Source organism: Eulemur rufifrons, chromosome 10 (genome assembly GCF_041146395.1).
Source record: "Eulemur rufifrons isolate Redbay chromosome 10, OSU_ERuf_1, whole genome shotgun sequence".
Classification (NCBI taxonomy): domain Eukaryota; kingdom Metazoa; phylum Chordata; class Mammalia; order Primates; family Lemuridae; genus Eulemur; species Eulemur rufifrons.
The window spans coordinates 7491176-7513066 of record NC_090992.1 but is presented as its reverse complement, the minus strand read 5'-3'; the positions used below and the strand labels follow the sequence as shown (position 1 = coordinate 7513066).

The 21891-nt window shown below is 42.8% G+C and overlaps 4 protein-coding genes across 4 annotated transcripts; all 4 read right to left on the bottom strand.

Moving 5' to 3' along the window:
- Positions 1–2707: 2707 nt before the first annotated feature.
- On the bottom strand, positions 2708–5071 carry LOC138393094 (protocadherin beta-15). The gene has a single exon (XM_069484141.1). It carries the CDS (start codon positions 5069–5071, stop codon positions 2708–2710), a length of 2364 nt encoding a protein of 787 aa, XP_069340242.1.
- A 2618-nt stretch (positions 5072–7689) lies between these two features.
- LOC138393283 (protocadherin beta-15-like) lies at positions 7690–10101 on the bottom strand. Its single transcript, XM_069484466.1, has one exon. The coding sequence runs from the start codon at positions 10099–10101 to the stop codon at positions 7690–7692; it is 2412 nt and encodes an 803-aa protein (XP_069340567.1).
- Positions 10102–13283: 3182 nt separating this feature from the next.
- LOC138393093 (protocadherin beta-18) lies at positions 13284–16489 on the bottom strand. Its single transcript, XM_069484140.1, has one exon. The coding sequence runs from the start codon at positions 16268–16270 to the stop codon at positions 13904–13906; it is 2367 nt and encodes a 788-aa protein (XP_069340241.1). The 5' UTR covers positions 16271–16489; the 3' UTR covers positions 13284–13903.
- A 2164-nt stretch (positions 16490–18653) lies between these two features.
- On the bottom strand, positions 18654–21050 carry LOC138393092 (protocadherin beta-14). Its single transcript, XM_069484139.1, has one exon. It carries the CDS (start codon positions 21048–21050, stop codon positions 18654–18656), a length of 2397 nt encoding a protein of 798 aa, XP_069340240.1.
- Positions 21051–21891: the final 841 nt, after the last annotated feature.

Here is a 21891-nt window from a genome sequence, read left to right as displayed (position 1 = left end):
TCATTAGATAAAAGACTCCTTGACAGTTCTTTCCGGAATAATTCACTCTATATTTCTGACTTCTGCTGATGTGACTGAAGATACCTATGTCACATGGCTAGTCTCTTCAAAGAGTCTTCCATGTAATTGACTACTCTGATCCTTTCAAGGCACTGAAAAAATGTTATCCTGCTATATCCTTGGCTTTCTCTCTAGAACATGCATTCCTGGAAGTCAATCTCCTAATTTTTAACATCTTTTGCAATCTGAATAGGCTGAGAATTTCCCCAGTCATCAGGTCCTGATTCCTTTTTGCTTTACAGTTCTTCCCACAATCTAATTCCTCTCATAATTTTTCCTTTCACATTTTACTACCAGCAGCAAGAATAAAACAGGCTGTCCCTTCAACCCTTTGTCAGGAAATCTCCTTAGCTAAATCTCCAAGTTCATTGTTTACAAATTCTTCTTTCCACATAATGGCAGGACTCAAACTTAGCTAAGTTTTCTGCCACTATATAGAAGGATTCCCTTTCCTCCACCTTCCAATAACATTTTCCCTGTGTCTGCACCCTCACCAGCAGGGACTTTAATAAACATATTTCTACACACAGTCTGTTTAAAATGATTTAGGTACTCCCTAAGGCAATATGTGTTTCTCCACCATGCTTCTCTTCTCCTTGTGAGTCCTCACTAGCAGAGTTGTTAACATCATATTTCTAATAATAGTCTGTGCAAAGCAATCCAGGCTTTTTCTATCATGCTTCTCAAAATTCTTCCAGCCTTTCTCCTTTGCCAAATTGAAAAGCTACTTCCACATTTTTAGGTATTTGTTATAGCAGCATCCCAATTCCAGCTACCAAAATGAGTATCACTCAGGGTTCAACCAGAGAAACAGAGCCAGCAGATGTAAATTAAGAGATTTCTTGCAAGGAAGTGATTTATTTGATTGTGAAAGCTGGCTAGGCAGGTCCAAAACCTGTATGGCAGGTGGTTAGCAAGGGCAGGCTGGAACATGGGGGCACAAGCTGGAGCTGCTGACCTCAGGCAGAATTTCTTCTCTATCTCAGGGAAGACTCAACTCTGCTTTTATGGTCTTTTAACTGATTGAATAAGGCCCACCTGGACTATCTAGGATATTTTCCCTATTTTAATTTTAGCTGATTGGCAACCTTAATTCCATTTGAAATTTATTTCCTCTTTGCAATATAATATGACATACTCATAGGTGCCAGGGATTGGGATTTGGACATCTCTGGAGGCCATTATTTTGCATACTACATCATTCTATAGTATCTGCAAAGTTGAGAAGCTCCTGGAGATAGAGGAGTCCTGAAAAGAGTGCAGATTTTTTCTCTAAATCATTCAACTCCTTCACCAACATATACTTTAATAAATTTCACTTGGTTAACTAATATTCATTCTACAATGTATTTTCTTTCAAATTCCTTTTCAACTAGAACAATATAATCATCCCAAGGCAAGTAGATGTTGGCATGCTATGTCATCAGAAGCTCCTCTAAGCTCAGAATTTAAAGTTCACTTGGGAATTTCTCTGCTGTAGAAAAGGACAATTGCAGGAAATGCATTAGTTGGCCCTAGAGTCTATTGGCCTTATAGAAACTCCTTAAACATAGTTAACCTGGGTTCAGTAAATCTGTCTAACACTCTTAACAGGATCTTAACTTTAGTTAGACATAAGAAAGAACCCACAAGTCTTTTCTACATTAATTTAGATATGGAAGAACAGATGATGCAGGTAAGATTTTAAGAGACGTCAAATGTATTTTAGAGTGAAAGTTAATGATTACAAATGTGATCTTGAAATGAACAGCTTGAAATTATCTATGTTGAAAATGAAAATCCCAATAGAGAACTTGGAAGAAACTGTGCATGGGTAAATATGAAATGATTTCACCCCAAACAGAAATAGGGTTATCTAAAATTCAGAGTTGTGCAAATAATAAAAACCAAAAGACTTCCAATATTTTAAAAATAAAGTATGATTTGAAAAGCATACAATATTGGCCGGGCACGGTGGCTCACGCCTGTAATCCTAGCACTCTGGGAGGCCGAGGCGGGTGGATCGCTCAAGGTCAGGAGTTTGAGACCAGCCTGAGCAAGAGTGAGACCCCATCTCTACTAAAAATAGAAAGAAATTATCTGGCCAACTAAAATATATATAGAAAAAATTAGCCGGGCATGGTGGCGCATGCCTGTAGTCCCAGCTACCTGGGAGGCTGAGGCAGGAGGATCGCTTAAGCCCAGGAGTTTGAGGTTGCTGTGAGCTAGGCTGATGCCACAGCACTCACTCTAGCCTGGGCAACAAAGGGAGACTCTGTCTCAAAAAATAAATAAAAAAAAAGTAAATAAATAAAATAAAAAGCATACAATATTATGTAGTGTCATATAGTATGAAGTATACTTTTAAAATTAGAGTTACTTTTATCAGGTGGGATAACCTTTCATATCATCCTTCAGGAATGAGTACTAAAAGTTTAATCAGAAATATGAAATATCCTGATATAAAATATTTACTAATAATACAATAATTGGAAAGCTAATTCTGTAACAACCAGGCCAACAACAAAAAAAGAGTAACAGTACTAAAGACAACAATAGAGAAAAAAAAAACATGTAGAATTAAACACCACTATAGAGTTAAAGAAAGAAAGTGAAAAGTAAGGAAGACAAAACTACTACAGCCAGTATGGAAGTTTCAGATACCTAATTATTCTGGAAATTCTGGTTTCCTCCTAGAATCCTGGTCCAGAATATTGTGGAAGATAGGCTTCAAAAACTTGAATTCATTACTCTCGGTGTCTCCCGTCAGACACACCTCATACTGGTAGCTCTGGGACAGAGTCCCTGTGCCGCTGACATCCACCAGGTGGCCAGGAAAGTGGCCCTCAGGCACTGAGCAAGGACCCCCCAAGGCTGCCCTCTTTCTCCTGCACAGCCGCACCGCCACGAACAGCAGCACCGAGAAGAGGAAGAGCGAGGACACAGAGGCCAAGGCGATGACCAAGTAGACGGTGAGCGAGTCAGCCTGCGCCTGGTCCGGGGCCGCTTCCGGGAGCGGCAGGTAGGGCTGGGAGAAGCCATCCACCAGGAGCACGTGCAGCGTGACGGTGGCAGACAGGGGAGGCTCGCCATTGTCCTTCACCAGCACCACCAGCCTGTGCTTGGCCGCGTCGCGCTCGCTCAGCGGCCTGGCGGTGCGCACCTCGCCATTGTGCGCCCACAAGCTGAACAGCCCGGGCTCCGTGGCCTTGAGCAGCTGGAACGACAGCCAGGCATTCTGGCCCGAGTCTCCGTCCACCGCCACCACCTTGGTCACCAGGTAGCCGGCCTCTGCCGCCCTGGGCACCAGCTCGGTGCAGGGCGCAGAGCTGTTCTGCAGCGGGTACAGCACGAAGGGCGAGTTGTCATTGTCGTCCACCACCACGACGCGCACCAGCGCCTCGCTGCTCAGCGCAGGGGAGCCTCGGTCTGTGGCGCCCACGCGGAACTCGAACGCCTGCAGGGCCTCGTAGTCCAGCGACCTGAGGGCGAACAGGTGCCCGTTGTCCGTGTTGATGGAAACCAGGGAGTTGAGGGGCAGGTGCGGGTCCTGGGGCGGCAGGAGCGAGTAGGTGATCTGGGCGTTGGTGCCTGAGTCTCTGTCTGTGGCGCTGACGCTGCCTATGTGCAGGGCAGGGCTGTTGTTCTCTTGGACGAACAGGGTGTAGGAGGTTTGGGTGAAGGCGGGGGCATTGTCATTGACGTCGGAGATCAGCACGGTTATGTTTTGCTCCGTTTTCATCCTTGGAGTCCCCAGATCAGTGACTGTGATGATGATGTTATACTCGGCTCTGTTCTCTCTGTCCAGCGCTTCTTCTGTTATCAGCCAGTAGAAATTCTCAACTGAAGGTTTCAGCGTAAATGGAACGTTGTCCTGAATTGAGCAAACCATTTTTCCGTTTTCCCCGGAGTCTCGGTCTCGAATCCTAAACAGAGCCACTTCTGTCTTGGGGGAATTTTCTGGAATAGGGCTGGTAAGTGATGAAATGGTTAATTCTGGGGCGTTATCATTAACATCCAGCACCTTAATAATGACGGAGCATTTTCCAGAAAGTCCCCCACCATCAGATGCCTCTATATCTAGCTCATATGTGGATATTGTCTCAAAATCTAGTTTTTTAATTAGTCGAATTTCCCCTGAAAGGCTGCTTAGTTCAAAAGTTTTGCTTATCTCCTGAGAACTATAAAAAAGAGAGTATGAAATCTCTCCATTTGTCCCGGTGTCTAAATCCCTAGCAGAGACCTTGACAACTAGGGAGCCCACCGGGCTGTTCTCTGGGACCTGCACCTCGTAGAGCGTCTGCGCAAACTCCGGGGCATTGTCATTGACGTCCAAGATCAAGATGCGAATCTGGGAGGTGCCAGAGCGCGGTGGATAGCCACCATCCAGCGCTGTCAGGGTTAATCTGAGCTCCGCCTGCTCCTCACGATCCAGTTCTTTGTCTAGCACCAGCTCTGGGTATTTGGAGCCATCCCCCCGGGTGCGAGTGGAAACATGGAAATAAGAGTTGAGACCAATATTGTAGTTTTGAATGTTGTTGTTGCCCACGTCCAAGTCCTGAGCTTTTTTCAGAGGAAACACAGTTCCAGGAGGGTTAGTCTCTAGGATTTTCAGAATCATTTCTCTTTCAGAAAACTCAGGAGAGTGATCGTTTATGTCTCTCACCAGTAGCTCAGCTCGAAATACTTCCATAGGTTTTTTCAGTAACACTTGGAAATGCATTACACAGAGCTCAGTGGGGCCGCACAGCTCCTCCCGGTCCAGTTTCTCACTTAATATCAACTCCCCGGTCTGCAGATCAAGCTGCAAGCGTGGTCCGTTATCCTCAGAGACCACCCGGGCTCCCCGCGCAGATAGCTCCCCCACTCCCAACCCTAGGTCCTTGGCCAGGTTGGCCACAAAAGAGCCGCTCTCAGTTTCCTCGACCACAGAATAGCGACGGGGTTCCCAGCCTGCCATAGCCACTCCCAGTAAAAGAAGGAGAATCAGGACTTGCCTTTGTTTAGGAAAGCACTCCCCTCTGGCCTCCATCTTTCCTTCTGCACACGCCTTTCCAGGAACCTGGTCGAGAACTACCTCAGGGAGTGATGGGACTGAGACAGTGCTCGATCTCTCAGTCGACAAACTGTCCGGAAAGGTAGGTGAATAACACTCTCTAGAGGCTGACGGGTCCGAGCTCTGCTTACAGGCTTTTCTCTTCAGCTGAAAGAGGTCTGAAGTAAGTAGTTCCGAGCAGTTAAGGGGTTCTTTTTTGAAGCCTTAGCCTGCAGCGCCACCATGCGTTGTCTTTACTTCAAAACGAATTGCTACAATTGTTCTATTCTCTCCCATCTATTCTAGAGTTTGGAAATTGAGGGTGATAATGTAATCACAAAGTCATGCAATTCTAATTTTCATTCCTTTATTCAAAGAAGTGTTATTGATCTCTATGTGACAAGCTCTGAAATACATCAGTAAACAATCTAGACATGGTCTCCACCGTCGATTGCCTGTAGTCTGGGTGGGGTGCTCAGAGGGAAACTGAGAAGTGGAAGAAGACATAAAAGTGATCAGTCATCTTGCAAAAACTAATAACATATAGCCATGTGATTTCTTAAAATTTTCTCTGCAAAAAAGAATTAATTCCTCCATATTTCTTTCAAATTCTAGGCTGCCTATGTACTAGAACTGTGGCCCCTATTGGTTGAATTACATCAAGGAAAAAGCAACAAGTTCATTCCAATATGATATTCTCTCTACATAAGATCAGAGAATTACTATTTTATGAAACTTTTAAACTGTGGGAAAATGCAGGAGGGCACTTCCTGTATGTCTTACCCTGTTTTTTCTCCCTAGCATTTATTAGCATCTGACGTAGTATAGATGTACATACTTGTTTCTCTTCTGTGTCACACCTGAGTGTTTGTTTTGTTCACTGCTGCATATCCGACATCTAAAATAATCCCTGGCACAGAGTAGATAGTCAACAACTATTTCTTGAATAGATCCATTAATAAATCCAAATTAATTTAAAAACTTCTGACACATAGGTTCTCCTACTACACAGAAGTCCCCTCTTTTGCTGGAATTCCAGCTTTTTATATAACCTGGATAAACAAGACAGCATATTCTCAAGTAGTTATTTTCTATGCTCTTTTGAATTTGAAATAACTCAGAATGATCTAAAATGTCCTTTAATTAATGGCAAAATACCCTGGCTCCCCCTAAGCAAAAGGATATATTATAAAAAGAAAGACCAAAGCAACAAGATTATAGTGATCCTAAAAATAAGGAATACATCTCTTGTAGACACACAGTTTACATTGTCAATGTTATTTTATACTAATGCTATTATGATGCTAATGATATTCAAACTATTTCTTATATAGTAAAATTTTCTTAGAATTTATACTAAACACTACAAAGACTGTACCATTGGAAAGACCCTTTAATTCTTCTCAGAACTGTATATTCTAACAAAATCTTGTGCATGTCCCTTAGAAACTATTAATATTTTACAACCTTTTTTATTCCTGATTATATTAATATGAAAATCCATAATAAAAACTAAAATTAATAGTAAGGAAGGTCTAACTTACCAACCATGCAAGAATATCTAACTTGCTTTTGACAACAACAACAAAAAACCTCACTTAGCTATCTTAATTAGAGGGAAATTTATTAACAGAGCACATAGTTTTCTCTAAAAACCCAAGGAGAAAGCAGACTTGGGAGGGACTGGAAAATAAACAGCAGGAAAATTTACAGTAAGGTCACTCTTTTTGGCATCTCCTTTTTTCTTGTCTCTCTGGGTAGATAGACTTTCTGTACTTCTTTCCATGTATTTAGCCAAACATGACATCACTTTCTTGTTAAGTTCCTAACAAAGAGACTATATCTGGTTTCTAAAGCCATTTTGTTAAACAGAGAGAATCAGATTGGACCAACTTGGATGAGCCATATCTACCATCCTGTCTAACTGTCTAATACCAGAGAGACAGAGACAGAGAGAGATGGGTCATATAAAATGAATCTGGCCACAACAGTACACCCCTGCTAAAGACAGGAGAAGTTTCCAGAAAAAGATGAGGTGGGCTAGATAGACACTAGAAAAGGGATCTATTGTTTAAAAATCTTAAAATAATCTAATAATCATTCAATGATACTCATATATATTTTATACTGAAGGTTGTTATAAAGAGCAGAAAAATCTTTAAGTCTGGGAGAAACTGCAGGCTTTCCCATTTAATATTATTGTGAAACAAAAGCATGCAATTTTTGTAGACATTTCTCCATTTAAAATTCAAGACAGGTAAGCATAATATCAAATTAAACAGAAGGCATACTAATAACTCATTGTATATATTATCATCCTTGTCTTCTAAGCATCAAAAATATAGAAAAAATTTCTGGACAATCGAACAGAGAATAGTGCTGTGGTGATCTTCAAATCAAGAGCCTGTGATGTTGAATAGTTGATAATTTGAACAACTATTCATGACTTTTCAGTAATGAGAAAGAATAAAAGGAGACTAAATATGAAGATATACTCAAAGAAAGTTTCTAATCTCCTAACCAGTAAAATGAAATCAGCAAAAAACAAAGATATTCTATATGGACCAACAAACGAAACGTAAGGGAGATCTAGTATATTGAGAAATAACTAACCTTTATCCTGAATGCTCTGAAAACTCGACAGATTTCAGATTAAATCCAAAACCCTTTACAAAGTTGGACTTTTCCTCCACGTCATTCACAGCAGCGTGATGGTTGGGCATAACAGACTTCAGGAACTTGAACTCACTGGTCCCTGAACCTTCCCTTAGGCAAACCTCATACTGGTAACTCTGGGACAAGGTCCTGGTGCCACTGATGTCCCCCAAGTGGCCCGGAAAGCGGTCCTCAGGCACCGAGAAGCGACCCCCCGAGGCCGCCCTGTTCCTCCTGCACAGCCGCACAGCCACGAACAGCAGCACCGAGAAGAGGAAGAGCGAGGACACAGAGGCCAAGGCGATGACCAAGTAGACGGTGAGCGAGTCGGCCTGCGCCTGGTCCGGGGCCGCTTCCGGGAGCGGCAGGTAGGGCTGGGAGAAGCCATCCACCAGGAGCACGTGCAGCGTGACGGTGGCAGACAGCGGAGGCTCGCCATTGTCCTTCACCAGCACCACCAGCCTGTGCTTGGCCGCGTCGCGCTCGCTCAGCGGCCTGGCGGTGCGCACCTCGCCATTGTGCGCCCACACGCTGAACAGCCCGGGCTCCGTGGCCTTGAGCAGCTGGAACGACAGCCAGGCATTCTGGCCCGAGTCTCCGTCCACCGCCACCACCTTGGTCACCAGGTAGCCGGCCTCTGCCGCCCTGGGCACCAGCTCGGTGCAGGGCGCAGAGCTGTTCTGCAGCGGGTACAGCACGAAGGGCGAGTTGTCGTTGTCGTCCACCACCACCACGCGCACCAGCGCCTTGCTGCTCAGTGCAGGGGAGCCTCGGTCTGTGGCGCCCACTCGGAACTCGAACGCCTGCAGGGCCTCGTAGTCCAGCGATCTGAGGGCGAACAGGTGCCCGTTGTCCGCGTTGATGGAGACCAGGGAGTTGAGGGGCAGGTGTGGGTCCTGGGGCGGCAGCAGTGAGTAGGTGACCTGGGCACTGGTGCCTGAGTCTCTGTCTGTGGCGCTGACGCTGCCTATGTGCAGGGCGGGGCTGTTGTTCTCTTGGACGAACAGGGTGTAGGAGGTTTGGGTGAAGGCAGGGGCGTTGTCATTGACGTCAGAGACCAGCACTGTTATGTTTTGCTCAGTTTTCAGCCTGGGTGTCCCCAAGTCAGTGACCGTGATCGTGATGTTATACTCAGCTCTAATCTCTCTGTCCAGCGCTCCCTCTGTTACCAGCCTGTAGAAATTCTCAACGGAAGGTTTCAGCATGAAGGGAACATCGTCCTGAATTGAGGAAACCATCCTTCCGTTTTCCCCGGAATCTCGATCTTGAATACTGAAAAGAGCTACCGTGATCTCAGGAGAATTTTCGGGGATGTGGTTTAGGACTGAAACCACGGTCAGTTCTGGGACATTATCATTGACATCTAGCACCTTTATTATGACAGTGCATTTTCCAGAAAGACCTATTCCATCAGAGGCTTTAATATCCATCTCATATGACTCAATTTTTTCAAAATCTAATTTTCTAATTATTTTAATTTCTCCCGTTAGTTCATTAAGTGCAAATGTTCTGGCGATCTCTTCATCACTATAAAAAAATGAATAAAATATATCGCCATTTATTCCCATGTCTAAATCTGTAGCGGAAACAGTGGCAACAAGGGATTCAAGGGGACTATTTTCCGAGATCTGCACTTGATAGAGTGGCTGTGCAAACTCAGGGGCATTGTCATTGATGTCCAAGATATCAATGAGGACCAGGGCGGTCCCACTGTTGGGAGGAGCTCCGCCATCTACTGCCGTGAGAGTTAACCTGAGCTCAGTCTGCTCCTCTCGGTCCAGGGATTTGTCCAGAACCAGCTCCGGGTATTTTCTGCCCTCATTACCATTGTGGGTGAGAACATGGAAATGGGAGTTGGGGTAGATGGTATAGTTTTGAATGTTATTAACGCCTACATCCAAGTCTTGTGCATTTTTTAGGGGAAACACAGTTCCTGGAGGAGTATTTTCCATAATTTTCAAAATCATTTCTGCTTCTGGGAACACAGGGGAATTGTCATTTATGTCACTGACCAAAAGTTTAAACTTATATACCTCCAAAGGTTCTTCCAGTAACACCTGGAAATGCAGCACACAAGGCTCAGCGGGGCCACATAGTTCTTCCCGATCCAGTTTTTCATTTACTTGCAGATCGCCGGTATGAAGGTTCAGCTGCAAATGGTTTTCATTATTGTTAAAAATTACCCGAGCCCTCCGCCAGGACAGCTCTCTTACCCTTAGCCCTAGGTCCTTTGCTAGATTGGTCACAAAAGAACCGCTCTCTGTTTCTTCTGCTATAGTATAACCTTTCCGCTCCGCCCAAGCCTGAGACAGCATAACAAAAAGAAGCAGAACTTGCCTTGGTCTAGGAAAGCGCTGCTTTTCAGCCTCCATTTCTCCAACACCAAAAGCCATTAAGATCCGGATGCCTGTGCTGGGTCTGTAGACAATCTTTGGAAATCAGTCCTTGCCGCAACGCAATTTTCAGTTAAGAAAGCTTCTTCTCTTTGGTGGATTTGATTATGGCTGCCAGAATAGTAACCGCAACAGTAGTAACCATCCGCAAGTCTGTTTTTCAGCAGCCTTAGCTTACAGCGCCACCACGCGTTGTACTTAAACCTAGTTTGCTAAATAGTCTACAAAACAGGTATTCTTACTTAGATTTATGGAAACAAAACAAAACACAACACCACGGATTACATATATGGGGCAGTTTATAAATTAAAATGGTAACTTCTATTTTTCTGTGAGATTATGAATGTGGAAATGATGCTAGACACTTTGGGAAATTATGCGAATGCAAATTAAACTGTATTTATTCATTTATTCAACAAATACTTACTGATTTCATGTTATACATCAGGCACTGCACTAAGTGCTGGGAACAAAAATACCTTCTCTGACCTCATGGAACTTACAATATGATGTCTACTATATTGTATAGTAAGTGCTCCAAGAAAATTGAGCAGAAAAAGATATGTAGTTATCAGTCTATTAAAGAAAGAATATACACCATGAAACTCTTAACTCACTGCTAGCACAGTAGATAAACAGATTCATTCACATGTTTCAGGAGTACAAACTTAAGTGATAGACCAGCTACAACTAGTTTATTATGCAAACTCATAAGTTTAAGGAGTTGTGGATAACTTATTTGTAAATATTATCTAAGAACTTTTCCAAGTTTGTTATATTAATTTGTTACATTATCTAAGACAATTTGTAAAGAGCATCTGCATCTATTACTAAAACTAAGATACACACATGTAGAAGCTAAGATTTACTGAGATCTTGAAGAGGAAATAGTCAAAGATAAAGGCCGAAGTCAAAGTGAAGAATAAAGTGCAGGCGAAAATAAGTTAGATCCATCTGAAACATCAGATTAATTTACAACTAGGAAAGATCTCAGCTCAGTTTTAGTGAGCAACTCATATAGCTCTTATGGATATCTTGAGATCCTGGTATCCTAGTATGGAACTGAAATTCTCTTACTTTTAAAGAGGAGGAATACATCTTGGAGGAAGAGACCTGGGGTCTTCCCAACTGCACCAATTTTAGCCAATGTTCTTAAAACAATGTTTAAATGATATATACTATCATATATTCTGGCATCCTAATTACCTGGCTAACGGGGAAAACAGCTTGGGCCAAGTGTAAGAATCATATTTCATATTGGTTTAATTCTATTAAGGTACCAATTACTCAAATCAACATTCTATTTTTGAATATTTTCTTCCCCACAGTGAAATAAATTTGATTAAATTAACTTTCAATATATGATAACATAGGCCGGGCGCGGTGGCTCACGCCTGTAATCCTAGCACTCTGGGAGGCCGAGGCGGGTGGATTGCTCAAGGTCAAGAGTTCGAGACCAGCCTGAGCGAGACCCCGTCTCTACTAAAAATAGAAAGACATTATATGGACACCTAAAAATCTATATAGAAAAAAAAAATTAGCCGGGCATAGTGGCGCATGCCTGTAGTCCCAGCTACTCGGGAGGCTGAGGCAGTAGGATCGCTTAAGCCCAGGAGTTTGAGGTTGCTGTGAGCTAAGCTGACGCCACGGCACTCACTCTAGCCTGGGCAACAAAGTGAGACTCTGTCTCAACAAAAAAAAAAAAAAAAAAAAAAAAAAAATATATATATATATGATAACATGATTCTCACATTTAAAAATCTGATGAACAATTTTCTTGTAGAAAAGATATTGGTCATGGATCCAAATTCTTTATCATGGAATTAATTGTCTAAGAAACTGTACCTTGAATGTCCATGCATTTTAAAATATTAAAGGGAGAGAAGCTGGTATCTATGTTAGCAATCTAATGGATCTAAGTTAGTTTTTCATTCTCATCTTTTATCTCTCATATAAATTTTATTCTTTTTAAGATTTAAGTTGCTAGGCTTGGCAGAATTTTCTTATGAGGCTGACTAGTAATAGAGTATGTGTCAATCAAATAATATTTATTACTAAAACCAAAATCACAAGTCAGTCCATATGATCTATAAATTAGGATTATTTATAGAACCAGATGATTTTACATTAAATGATAGATTAATTCTGTTCCCACTGAAATCAGCAAATAATTTTTAAAAGAAAGACTCTGCTGAGGAGGGTACGATGATCCTGCGAAAAGGTACAGACACCCCAAAACATAATGATTTCAGTGTTACTTTAAAAAAATAATCCTGGGATACTTAACATAATGGAGAGAAACTCATGTTAACAAGACATTTCATAAAACCCTTTGTAGCATTTGTTGAATGAATGCATAAATTATTTACAAATTTAAATTTTGTTACATAGGCCCCTAATATAGATTAATTATTTCTAAGCTTATACGTCTTGTATTTTATTCACTGAGTTAATATTGGAAACATGCAATATACTACCCGGGTTTGAAGGTATAGAGGGTAATTGAGTACTCAGGGTTGCACATATCTTTCCACTCTCTTTTGGTTACAAGAAATTCCCCTTCAAGACAGGTTAAACAAAGAAATTTTACTTTTCAACACATGAACTTTGGGAGAAAAAAAAAGAAAGTTTACTATTAGGAAACTGTAGTCTTACTGTAGAACCCAAGGGCAATTAGACATTGAGTATTCAGGAAGAACTGGAATCAGGAACTGACAGGTCTAGAACCAAGTAGCTATCTTAGTCTCTACTGTTTTCTAGGCTTCTGCCTCCTCCACTCTCTATTCCTTCTCATGTTTACTCTTTCCTTCTGGTCCTCTCTCCCTCCTTTTCTCTCTATCTAGAATCCATTCACTGCTTCCGGCCTATACAGATATAAACATGGCTACCTCAGCTCATGCTTGTCATTTATTCAAGAGGAAAAAATAGATGAACTACAGTATTTTCATCACAAACTTAGGTGGTTGGAGAACATGGCTATTATAGCTTAAATCAGGAGTCTAACACTGGACCAATAAAAATGGCTAAGAAAGGCAAAAAAAAAAAGTGGAGTAAGTATCTCACTAATGATCAACTCTCTTGGGTAGTACAGAGAAGTTCTCAGACAAGAAAAGAACATGGTTGGACGTGTGTGTGTGTGCGTGTGTGTGTGCATACATGTGCATCTTAAATCAAAAGATGATTTGAATTTATTTTAATAAAACAATATCTACCAGCAATATATACAATTCACAAATATTTATGAAGAAAAATACTTAAGTGCAGAAAAAATTCTCTGCCATATTTGGCAGGAAGGAGACTGGAAAGATTGATTATACTTTTCTTTAGAAAAACCTAAATTAGATCAGATTTAAAAACCAACCTAACCAGATAACGAGTAATTATGTTTTTATTCATATCATGCATTTTCCTCTATAATAATACTGTCAACCACATAAAATGTTTTGGTGAGAGGATCCACATCAGAACAGCAAGAAAATATGGATGAGCCCAGTGTGCAATTAAATTTGAAGGGAAAATGACATATAAGCGAATACATGATTTGATGTTGCATTTTGGAACAAAGACTAAGCAAATCCCTGCTCCTTTAATTTTTTCACAGTTAACATAAAGAATAGGAGAATATAGATTTTAATTTTTGAACTTTCTGAAAACTCTTAAGTTAATTGAAGTTACCCTAAATAAAGAACTATACACGACAATGAGTACAATTTCAAAGAAATTTAGACTCATTCTAAAAGTCCTCCATCATAATCAGATCCTTAATTGAACTCAAGCCCATTCAGAAAGGTGGGGCTTTCTCCACTTCATTGCTCTGGGGTGGGAGGTTGAGGATAACCGGCTTCAGGAACTGGAACTCGCTGGCCTCCGAGCCTCCAGTCAAACAAACCTCATACTGGTAACTCTGGGACAGGGTCCCCGTGCCACTGATGTCCACCAGATGGCCCGGAAAGTGGCCCTCAGGCACCGAGAAGCGACACTCCGAGGCCGCCCTGTTCCTCCTGCACAGCCGCACCGCCACGAACAGCAGCACCGAGAAGAGGAAGAGCGAGGACACAGAGGCCAAGGCGATGACCAAGTAGACGGTGAGAGAGTCGGCCTGGGCCTGGTCCGGGGCCGCTTCCGGGAGCGGCAGGTAGGGCTGGGAGAAGCCATCCACCAGGAGCACGTGCAGCGTGACGGTGGCAGACAGGGGAGGCTCGCCATTGTCCTTCACCAGCACCACCAGCCTGTGCTTGGCCGCGTCGCGCTCACTCAGCGGCCTGGCGGTGCGCACCTCGCCATTGTGCGCCCACACGCTGAACAGCCCGGGCTCCGTGGCCTTGAGCAGCTGGAACGACAGCCAGGAGTTCTGGCCCGAGTCTCCGTCCACCGCCACCACCTTGGTCACCAGGTAGCCGGCCTCTGCCGCCCTGGGCACCAGCTCGGTGCAGGGCGCAGAGCTGTTCTGCAGCGGGTACAGCACGAAGGGCGAGTTGTCGTTGTCGTCCACCACCACGACGCGCACCAGCGCCTCGCTGCTCAGCGCAGGGGAGCCTCGGTCTGTGGCGCCCACGCGGAACTCGAACGCCTGCAGGGCCTCGTAGTCCAGCGATCTGAGGGCGAACAGGTGCCCGTTGTCCACGTTGATGGAGACCAGGGAGTTGAGGGGCAGGTGCGGGTCCTGGGGCGGCAGCAGTGAGTAGGTGACCTGGGCATTGGTGCCTGAGTCTCTGTCTGTGGCGCTGACGCTGCCTATGTGCAGGGCGGGGCTGTTGTTCTCTTGGACGAACAGGGTGTAGGAGGTTTGGGTGAAAGTGGGTGTGTTATCATTGACATCAGAGACCAGCACGGTTATGTTTAGCTCCGTTTTCAGCCTAGGCGTCCCCAAATCGGTGACAGTGATGGTGATGTGATATTCGGTTCTCATCTCTCTGTCTAATGGGCGCTCTGTTACCAGGGTGTAGAAATTCTTGAAAGTAGGCTTTAAGAGAAAGGGGAGGTTGTCCTGAATTGAACAAACCATTCTCCCGTTGTCTCCAGCGTCTTGATCTCTTACGCTGAAAACAGCGACCACCACCTCAGGTGGGGAGTTTTCCAGTATGGGGCTGGTAAGAGATGTCATGGCTATTTCTGGTGGGTTGTCATTCACATCTATAACACGAACTAAAATGCTTGATTTTCCAGAAAGGCCCCCACCATCAATGGCCTGAATATTTATGATATAATATGGAATTATCTCAAAATCTAGAAGTGCTTTTAAATGGACTTCGCCAGAAATTGGATGGATTTCAAATGTTTTCCGCACGTCTCTGGAGACGTGGGAAAATGAATAAGATATTTCTCCATATGTTCCTGCATCTAAATCTGTAGCAGACACTTGGATGACCAAAGAGTCCACAGGGCTGTTCTCTGGTACCTGAACCTCATAGACCGGCTTCTCGAATTTGGGTGAGTTGTCATTGATATCCAGGACCACAACTCGAATCACTGTAGTCCCGGACCTGGGCGGAGATCCACCATCCAAGGCTGTTAGCGTTAAACTAAGGTCAGGCTCCTTTTCTCGATCCAGAGATTGGTCCAGTACTAGCTCTGGGTATTTTCTGCCCTCATCGCTGTCTTGTAATTTAAGGTGGAAATGGGGATTGGGGCTTATTGTATAGTTTTGGACACCATTCTTTCCTACATCCAAGTCCTGAGCACTATCCATTTGGAATGAAGTTCCTGGAGTAGCACCTTCTGAGATTTTTAGAAGTATATGTTTGTCTAGGAAAGTGGGAGTGTGATCATTTATGTCTTTGACCGAAAGCTCAGCCCGAAAAAATTGCAAAGGATTTTCAAATAACACCTGGAAATGCAATATACATGGCTCGGTGAGATCGCAAAGTGCCTCCCGGTCCAGTTGCTCATTTAAGAGCAAGTTGCCAGTCTGCTGATCCAACCGCAAATATGGTTTATAGTCGTCAAAGATAACTCTGGCCCCCCGTGCAGCCAGGTCTTCTATATCCGAACCCATGTCTTTCACCACGTTGGCAATAAAGGTGCCAATCTCTGTTTCCTCTGCCACAGAATATCTCCAAGACTCAGAACACACCAAAGACCCACTCAGGAAAACAAAGAAAAGCAGCACTTGCCTTATCTGCTGAGCTCTTCCCTCTCCCGGCTCCATGACTCCTTAGCCAAATGTCTTTCTGCGGAAACGTTTCCACTCAATCTCTAGCAGCTCTGGGAGTTGCACCTCTCATCTATCAGCTTGGACCTCTGGGAGTCTATAAACTTGTAATCCTGTTGCAAGTGTGTTCTTGGTGCCCTACTTTTCTGTCGAAAGCCTCTTTTCTCCTGCTTTTCCAGCGCTCTCAGTTCCACCGGTGAAGGGAAACCAGAGCATACACTGTTATAAAAATTTCCCCATCTTATCCTGCAGCGCCACCATGTGACTCTGAAGATTTTCAGGATTGAGACAAAATATTAATCTATCTTGTGTGTTTGGTGGTAAACGCAAATTGTATTTTCTCCTCCTATGCCTATTTTGTTTTCTGAGTTGCATTTTGAGACAGAATATCAACTTATCTTGTATGTTTGTTGATAAATTTAAATTATATTTTCTCCTCACATATGCCTGTTTTCTCTTTTTTAATTTATTTCAGCATAATACAGGGATACAAATGTTTAATTGCATTTTTGTGTGTGTGTGATATGTGATGCTATTACCACCCAGTCATTAACCACAATCTGCTAGAGCCGTAGTGGATATAAAAAGCATATTTAACATATAGTCCCTGTTTCAAATAAATTGTGAACTCTCTTTGAAGGCAATATATAAACCAACTAAAGATAGTTAAGAGTACTCTTGCATGTAAACAATAGATTTTTAGGAAAATTGGAGATGGGAAGAATAGATCTTTATTGTGTTAAGTTGTTCTATCAAGAAAATAGTATCTTTCTCAATTTCTTCAGACATTTAATTATTTTATTTGTTGTTTTATTTATATCATTTTTTAAATAAAGGTTTTATGCCTTCTTCTTTAGGCTAATTCCTAGAAACATTATATTTTCATTACTATTTTAAAATTGCATCTATGATTGGATAATGGTGGGAATAAAGATACATTACTCTTATTCCTCTTTCCATTTCACTTTTTTTCCTACCTTCTTATTCTATTCTTCTTTCTTTTTGTCTTCAGTTTCCACTTGTTCGACCTACCTGTGGCTTTCTTGGATATAGTTTTGTTTTTTATGACTCTGAGGGATAATGAGGGCCCAACCATTCTTTTCAGGGTTTTATTGTCTAAATGTGAATTTAAATGAAGTCTACACAACTAATAAATACCTGTTGCAATACAAAATAAAGCCAGTTAAAATTGCATGAAGTAAAGGGAAAAAAGATTCCTAAGGAAGTTGGAATTTTTTGTACCTATTTTGCAATGGCAAGTGAAATTTCGTTTTATGAAATCATCTAGTCTATAATGGTATTTAATTTTTATGAGAGCAATTATGAATATATATTTACACTAGCACTATATCCATGCTATATTCTAGTTATCAAAATCTCTACCTATAATCCTCCATTTGACTGTCCACTTATAGATTTGAGATATTATAATTTGTAACATGATGGGGCATCTATAAACCATAAATGAAGACCCATTCCTTCTTTGAAGGCATTTGAGAGAGGGCACAAATTATTAATGATGTTTTATATTTACTCAATGATGAAAAGAGAAGTGAACCTAAATCAATTTCTTTAACAGTTTCAGTCTTCATTTCCATTTTTAAAGAAGTTTTTGTCTTGTATTCTTCTGATGGAAGGTTATTTTACTCGGAATAAGACTCTAAACTATTTTCTATATTAGTAATGAACAATACAAAATATGAACTCATAAGAATGGTGTATTTAAAGAAAACTAAATAGCAACATCAAGGCCCAGAACATTATAAGACTCCTCCTCTACAACAGCATCATCAACAACAAAAAAATGGTTGGAGGAAAAATTGCTTTAGAAATCAGTAATTTCCAATGTGGTCACTTTAATTTTACCAGAAAGTAAATCCTTGAAAAACAAACAAGTTTCTCCAGTAATGAAAATGGAGGGGTAGCAACTTTTTGAGCCTTTATGATGAAAATTTTCAGAGGCTATAGTGTGATAAATCCAACATACAGTCTACCCATATTCAACATTTTTATTTTTAGTTTTTGTCTTAATGGTGTGTAAAAGCAAATTACACAAGCTTTGATATTTCCTCTTAGTACTTTAGTCTGCATATATAAATAATTGAGAATAATACCTTGCAAAACAATACCATTATAGCAAAATAGCAGTAACTTCATTGATATAACATTTTGACCAAATAAATGAAAAAGCAGAAAACACAGATTATATTTCAATATAATTATAGCCACTAATAAGGATTTTTAAAGCAACTGTGAGGAGAGTATGAGCAATGATCATGCACACGACTACTGTACAACCTAGAGTCTAAAATAGATTAGGCAAAAAGTACCCCTAGTTTGCCAAGATTAGTAAAAACTTAGAAGTTTAAAATAAATTGTTTTATTGAATGTTGAATTCAAAGCTATTCCGAAAGTTCTCCTTTTCCCCCATATTTCTACCCGTGTCATGGACTTGAAAATTGGGGATAACCGGCTTCAGGAACTTGAACTCGCTGGTCTCCGAGCCTCCAGTCAAACAAACCTCATACTGGTAACTCTGGGACAGGGTCCCCGTGCCACTGATGTCCACCAGATGGCCCGGAAAGTGGCCCTCAGGCACTGAGCAGCGACCCCCCGAGGCCGCCCTGTTCCTCCTGCACAGCCGCACAGCCACGAACAGCAGCACCGAGAAGAGGAAGAGTGAGGACACAGAGGCCAAGGCGATGACCAAGTAGACGGTGAGCGAGTCGGCCTGCGCCTGGTCCGGGGCCGCTTCCGGGAGCGGCAGGTAGGGCTGGGAGAAGCCATCCACCAGGAGCACGTGCAGCGTGACGGTGGCAGACAGCGGAGGCTCGCCATTGTCCTTCACCAGCACCACCAGCCTGTGCTTGGCCGCGTCGCGCTCGCTCAGCGGCCTGGCGGTGCGCACCTCGCCATTGTGCGCCCACACGCTGAACAGCCCGGGCTCCGTGGCCTTGAGCAGCTGGAACGACAGCCAGGCATTCTGGCCCGAGTCTCCGTCCACCGCCACCACCTTGGTCACCAGGTAGCCGGCCTCTGCCGCCCTGGGCACCAGCTCGGTGCAGGGCGCAGAGCTGTTCTGCAGCGGGTACAGCACGAAGGGCGAGTTGTCGTTGTCGTCCACCACCACGACGCGCACCAGCGCCTCACTGCTCAGCGCAGGGGAGCCTCGGTCTGTGGCGCCTACTCGGAACTCGAATGCCTGCAGGGCCTCATAGTCCAGCGACCTGAGGGCGAACAGGTGCCCGTTGTCTGTGTTGATGGAGACCAGGGAGTTGAGGGGCAGGTGTGGGTCCTGGGGCGGCAGCAGTGAGTAGGTGACCTGGGCGTTGGTGCCTGAGTCTCTGTCTGTGGCACTGACGCTGCCGATGTGCAGGGCGGGGCTGTTGTTCTCGCGGACTAAGAGGATGTAGGAGGTTTGAGTGAACGAAGGGACGTTGTCATTGACATCGGAGATCAGCACAGTTATGTTGTACTGGGTTTGCAGCCTGGGTGTCCCCAAGTCAGTGACTGTGATGGTGATGTTGTACTCGTCTCTGCTCTCTCTGTCCAGTGCTTTTTCAGAAACTAGAGTGAAAAAGTTCTTGAACATTGGCTTCAGAAAAAAAGGGAGGTCATCTTGAATAGAGCAAACCATCCTCCCATTGTCCCCAGCATCTTGGTCTCGGACACTGAAAAGAGCCACTAAGGTCTCTGAGGCATTCTCTGGAATTGTCTTTGTAATTGACGACATGGTCACTTCTGGTGGGTTGTCATTTATATCTATTACTTTAACTAGAAGGGTGCATTTTTCTGAAAGACCTCCACCATCTGTTGCCTGAATATTTATAGTGTAGGACTGTATTACTTCAAAATCCAGGCTTGATCTCAAATTAATTTCCCCAGATATTGTATTGATTTCAAATGTTTTACGAATATCTTCTGATGCATGGAAAAATGTGTAAGATATTTTTCCATAATTTCCTGCATCCAAGTCTTTAGCAGAGATGGTGATAATCCGGGAGCCAAGGGGTGTGTCCTCTAGGACCTGCACCTCATAGAGACTGTGAGGAAACTCAGGGGCATTATCATTGATGTCCAAGACCTCAATGAGAACCAAAGTTGTCCCAGACTTGGGTGGGGATCCACCATCCAGTGCTGTGAGTGTTAATCTGAGTTCAGGCTCCTCTTCATGATCTAACGCTCTGTCTAGGACCAGTTCTGGGTATATCTTTCTGTCACCACTGTCTCGAATTTTAATGTAGAAATGAGAATTGGGGCTAATTGTGTAGTTTTGGAGACTGTTGCTTCCAACATCCAAATCTTGAGCACTCTCCATTAAGAATGTGGTTCCAATAGTGGTACTTTCTGATATCTTAATAAGTATTTCCTTGTCCAGGAATGCAGGAGAATGATCATTTATATCTTTGACATGCAGCTCAGCCCGAAAAAATTGTAAAGGATTTTCCAATACCACCTGAAAATGCAGCACACAGGGCTCAGAGGAGCCACACAGCTCTTCTCGGTCCAGTTTTTCATTTAGGAGCAAATCTCCAGTTAGCAAATCTAGGTGCAAATGCTTTTCATTATCATCAGACATAACCCGGGCCCCTCGTGAGGACAGCTCCTCCACCCCCAGCCCCAGGTCCCTTGCTAGGTTAGCCACAAAAGAGCCGATTTCTGTTTCCTCTGCTACAGAATAGCGTACTGATTCAGTATGTGCCTCAGACAATCCCAGCAAAACAAAGAAAATCAGGACTTGCCTTTTCCGCAGAGTGAGTACCCCTCTGATCTCCATGGTTCCTTCAGGCAACCTCTTTCCTGAAAAAATTTAAGCTCAGCCTTGTATTTGGAAGCCAAAGCTCTGATTTTTCAATAGGAAACCCCTTGGAGAGTAGATAGCCCTCCAGCAGCTCTGTACGTGTAGCTCCTTCAATACTTCTCTTTTCAGTGAGTTAGATCTCTGTTCTGAATAATGGAGCCCACAGTGTCAGCCCCTGTACTGTTTTCATCTTATCCTGTAGCGCCACCATGCGTCCCTATGAATTTTTTAAAATTAAAACATTTTCCTCTTTGAAGAAGTAATTCATGAATACATCTGGAATATTCAAAAGCAAACCCCAGACATCATATATTTTTACTTCTAAACACCTCACTAAGCATCTCTAATAGATAAGATCTTTTAAAACATAACTGCAATATAACTGTCACACAAATTTACCAATATTCCTTGATATAATTTATACTTTGTGTTTGATTTTCCCCAATACTCTCCAAAATGTCTCTTACTGCTGATTTGTTTGAATCGGAATCCAGAAAAGGTTCAGGGACTGCATTTAATAATCACTGTTTTGAACAATGGACACAAAAGGAATGTTGGAGCAATTACTTGAAAGAAAATTTGGTTCCAGAAGGACTGTGATGAGCACAGCTGCCCTATCTACCTAATCATTTACATTGGAACTGTAACATGAAAATGACAGACACATTTACAAGCCACTGTGTAGTTGCATCATATTGTTCCCACAGTGTAGTCTTGCTTAATTTATATAGAAATCCTCAATGACTGTTACAATAGTAATTTGAATAGAATGGTTGTGATGATAATTAGATTGCATTTGATTGAAAAATGAGAGGGA

Coding starts and splice junctions, on each gene's coding strand:
- LOC138393094 (XM_069484141.1), bottom strand. CDS start 5,071: ATGGAGGCCAGAGGGGAGTGCTTTCCTAAACAAAGGCAAGTCCTGATT.
- LOC138393283 (XM_069484466.1), bottom strand. CDS start 10,101: ATGGAGGCTGAAAAGCAGCGCTTTCCTAGACCAAGGCAAGTTCTGCTT.
- LOC138393093 (XM_069484140.1), bottom strand. CDS start 16,270: ATGGAGCCGGGAGAGGGAAGAGCTCAGCAGATAAGGCAAGTGCTGCTT.
- LOC138393092 (XM_069484139.1), bottom strand. CDS start 21,050: ATGGAGATCAGAGGGGTACTCACTCTGCGGAAAAGGCAAGTCCTGATT.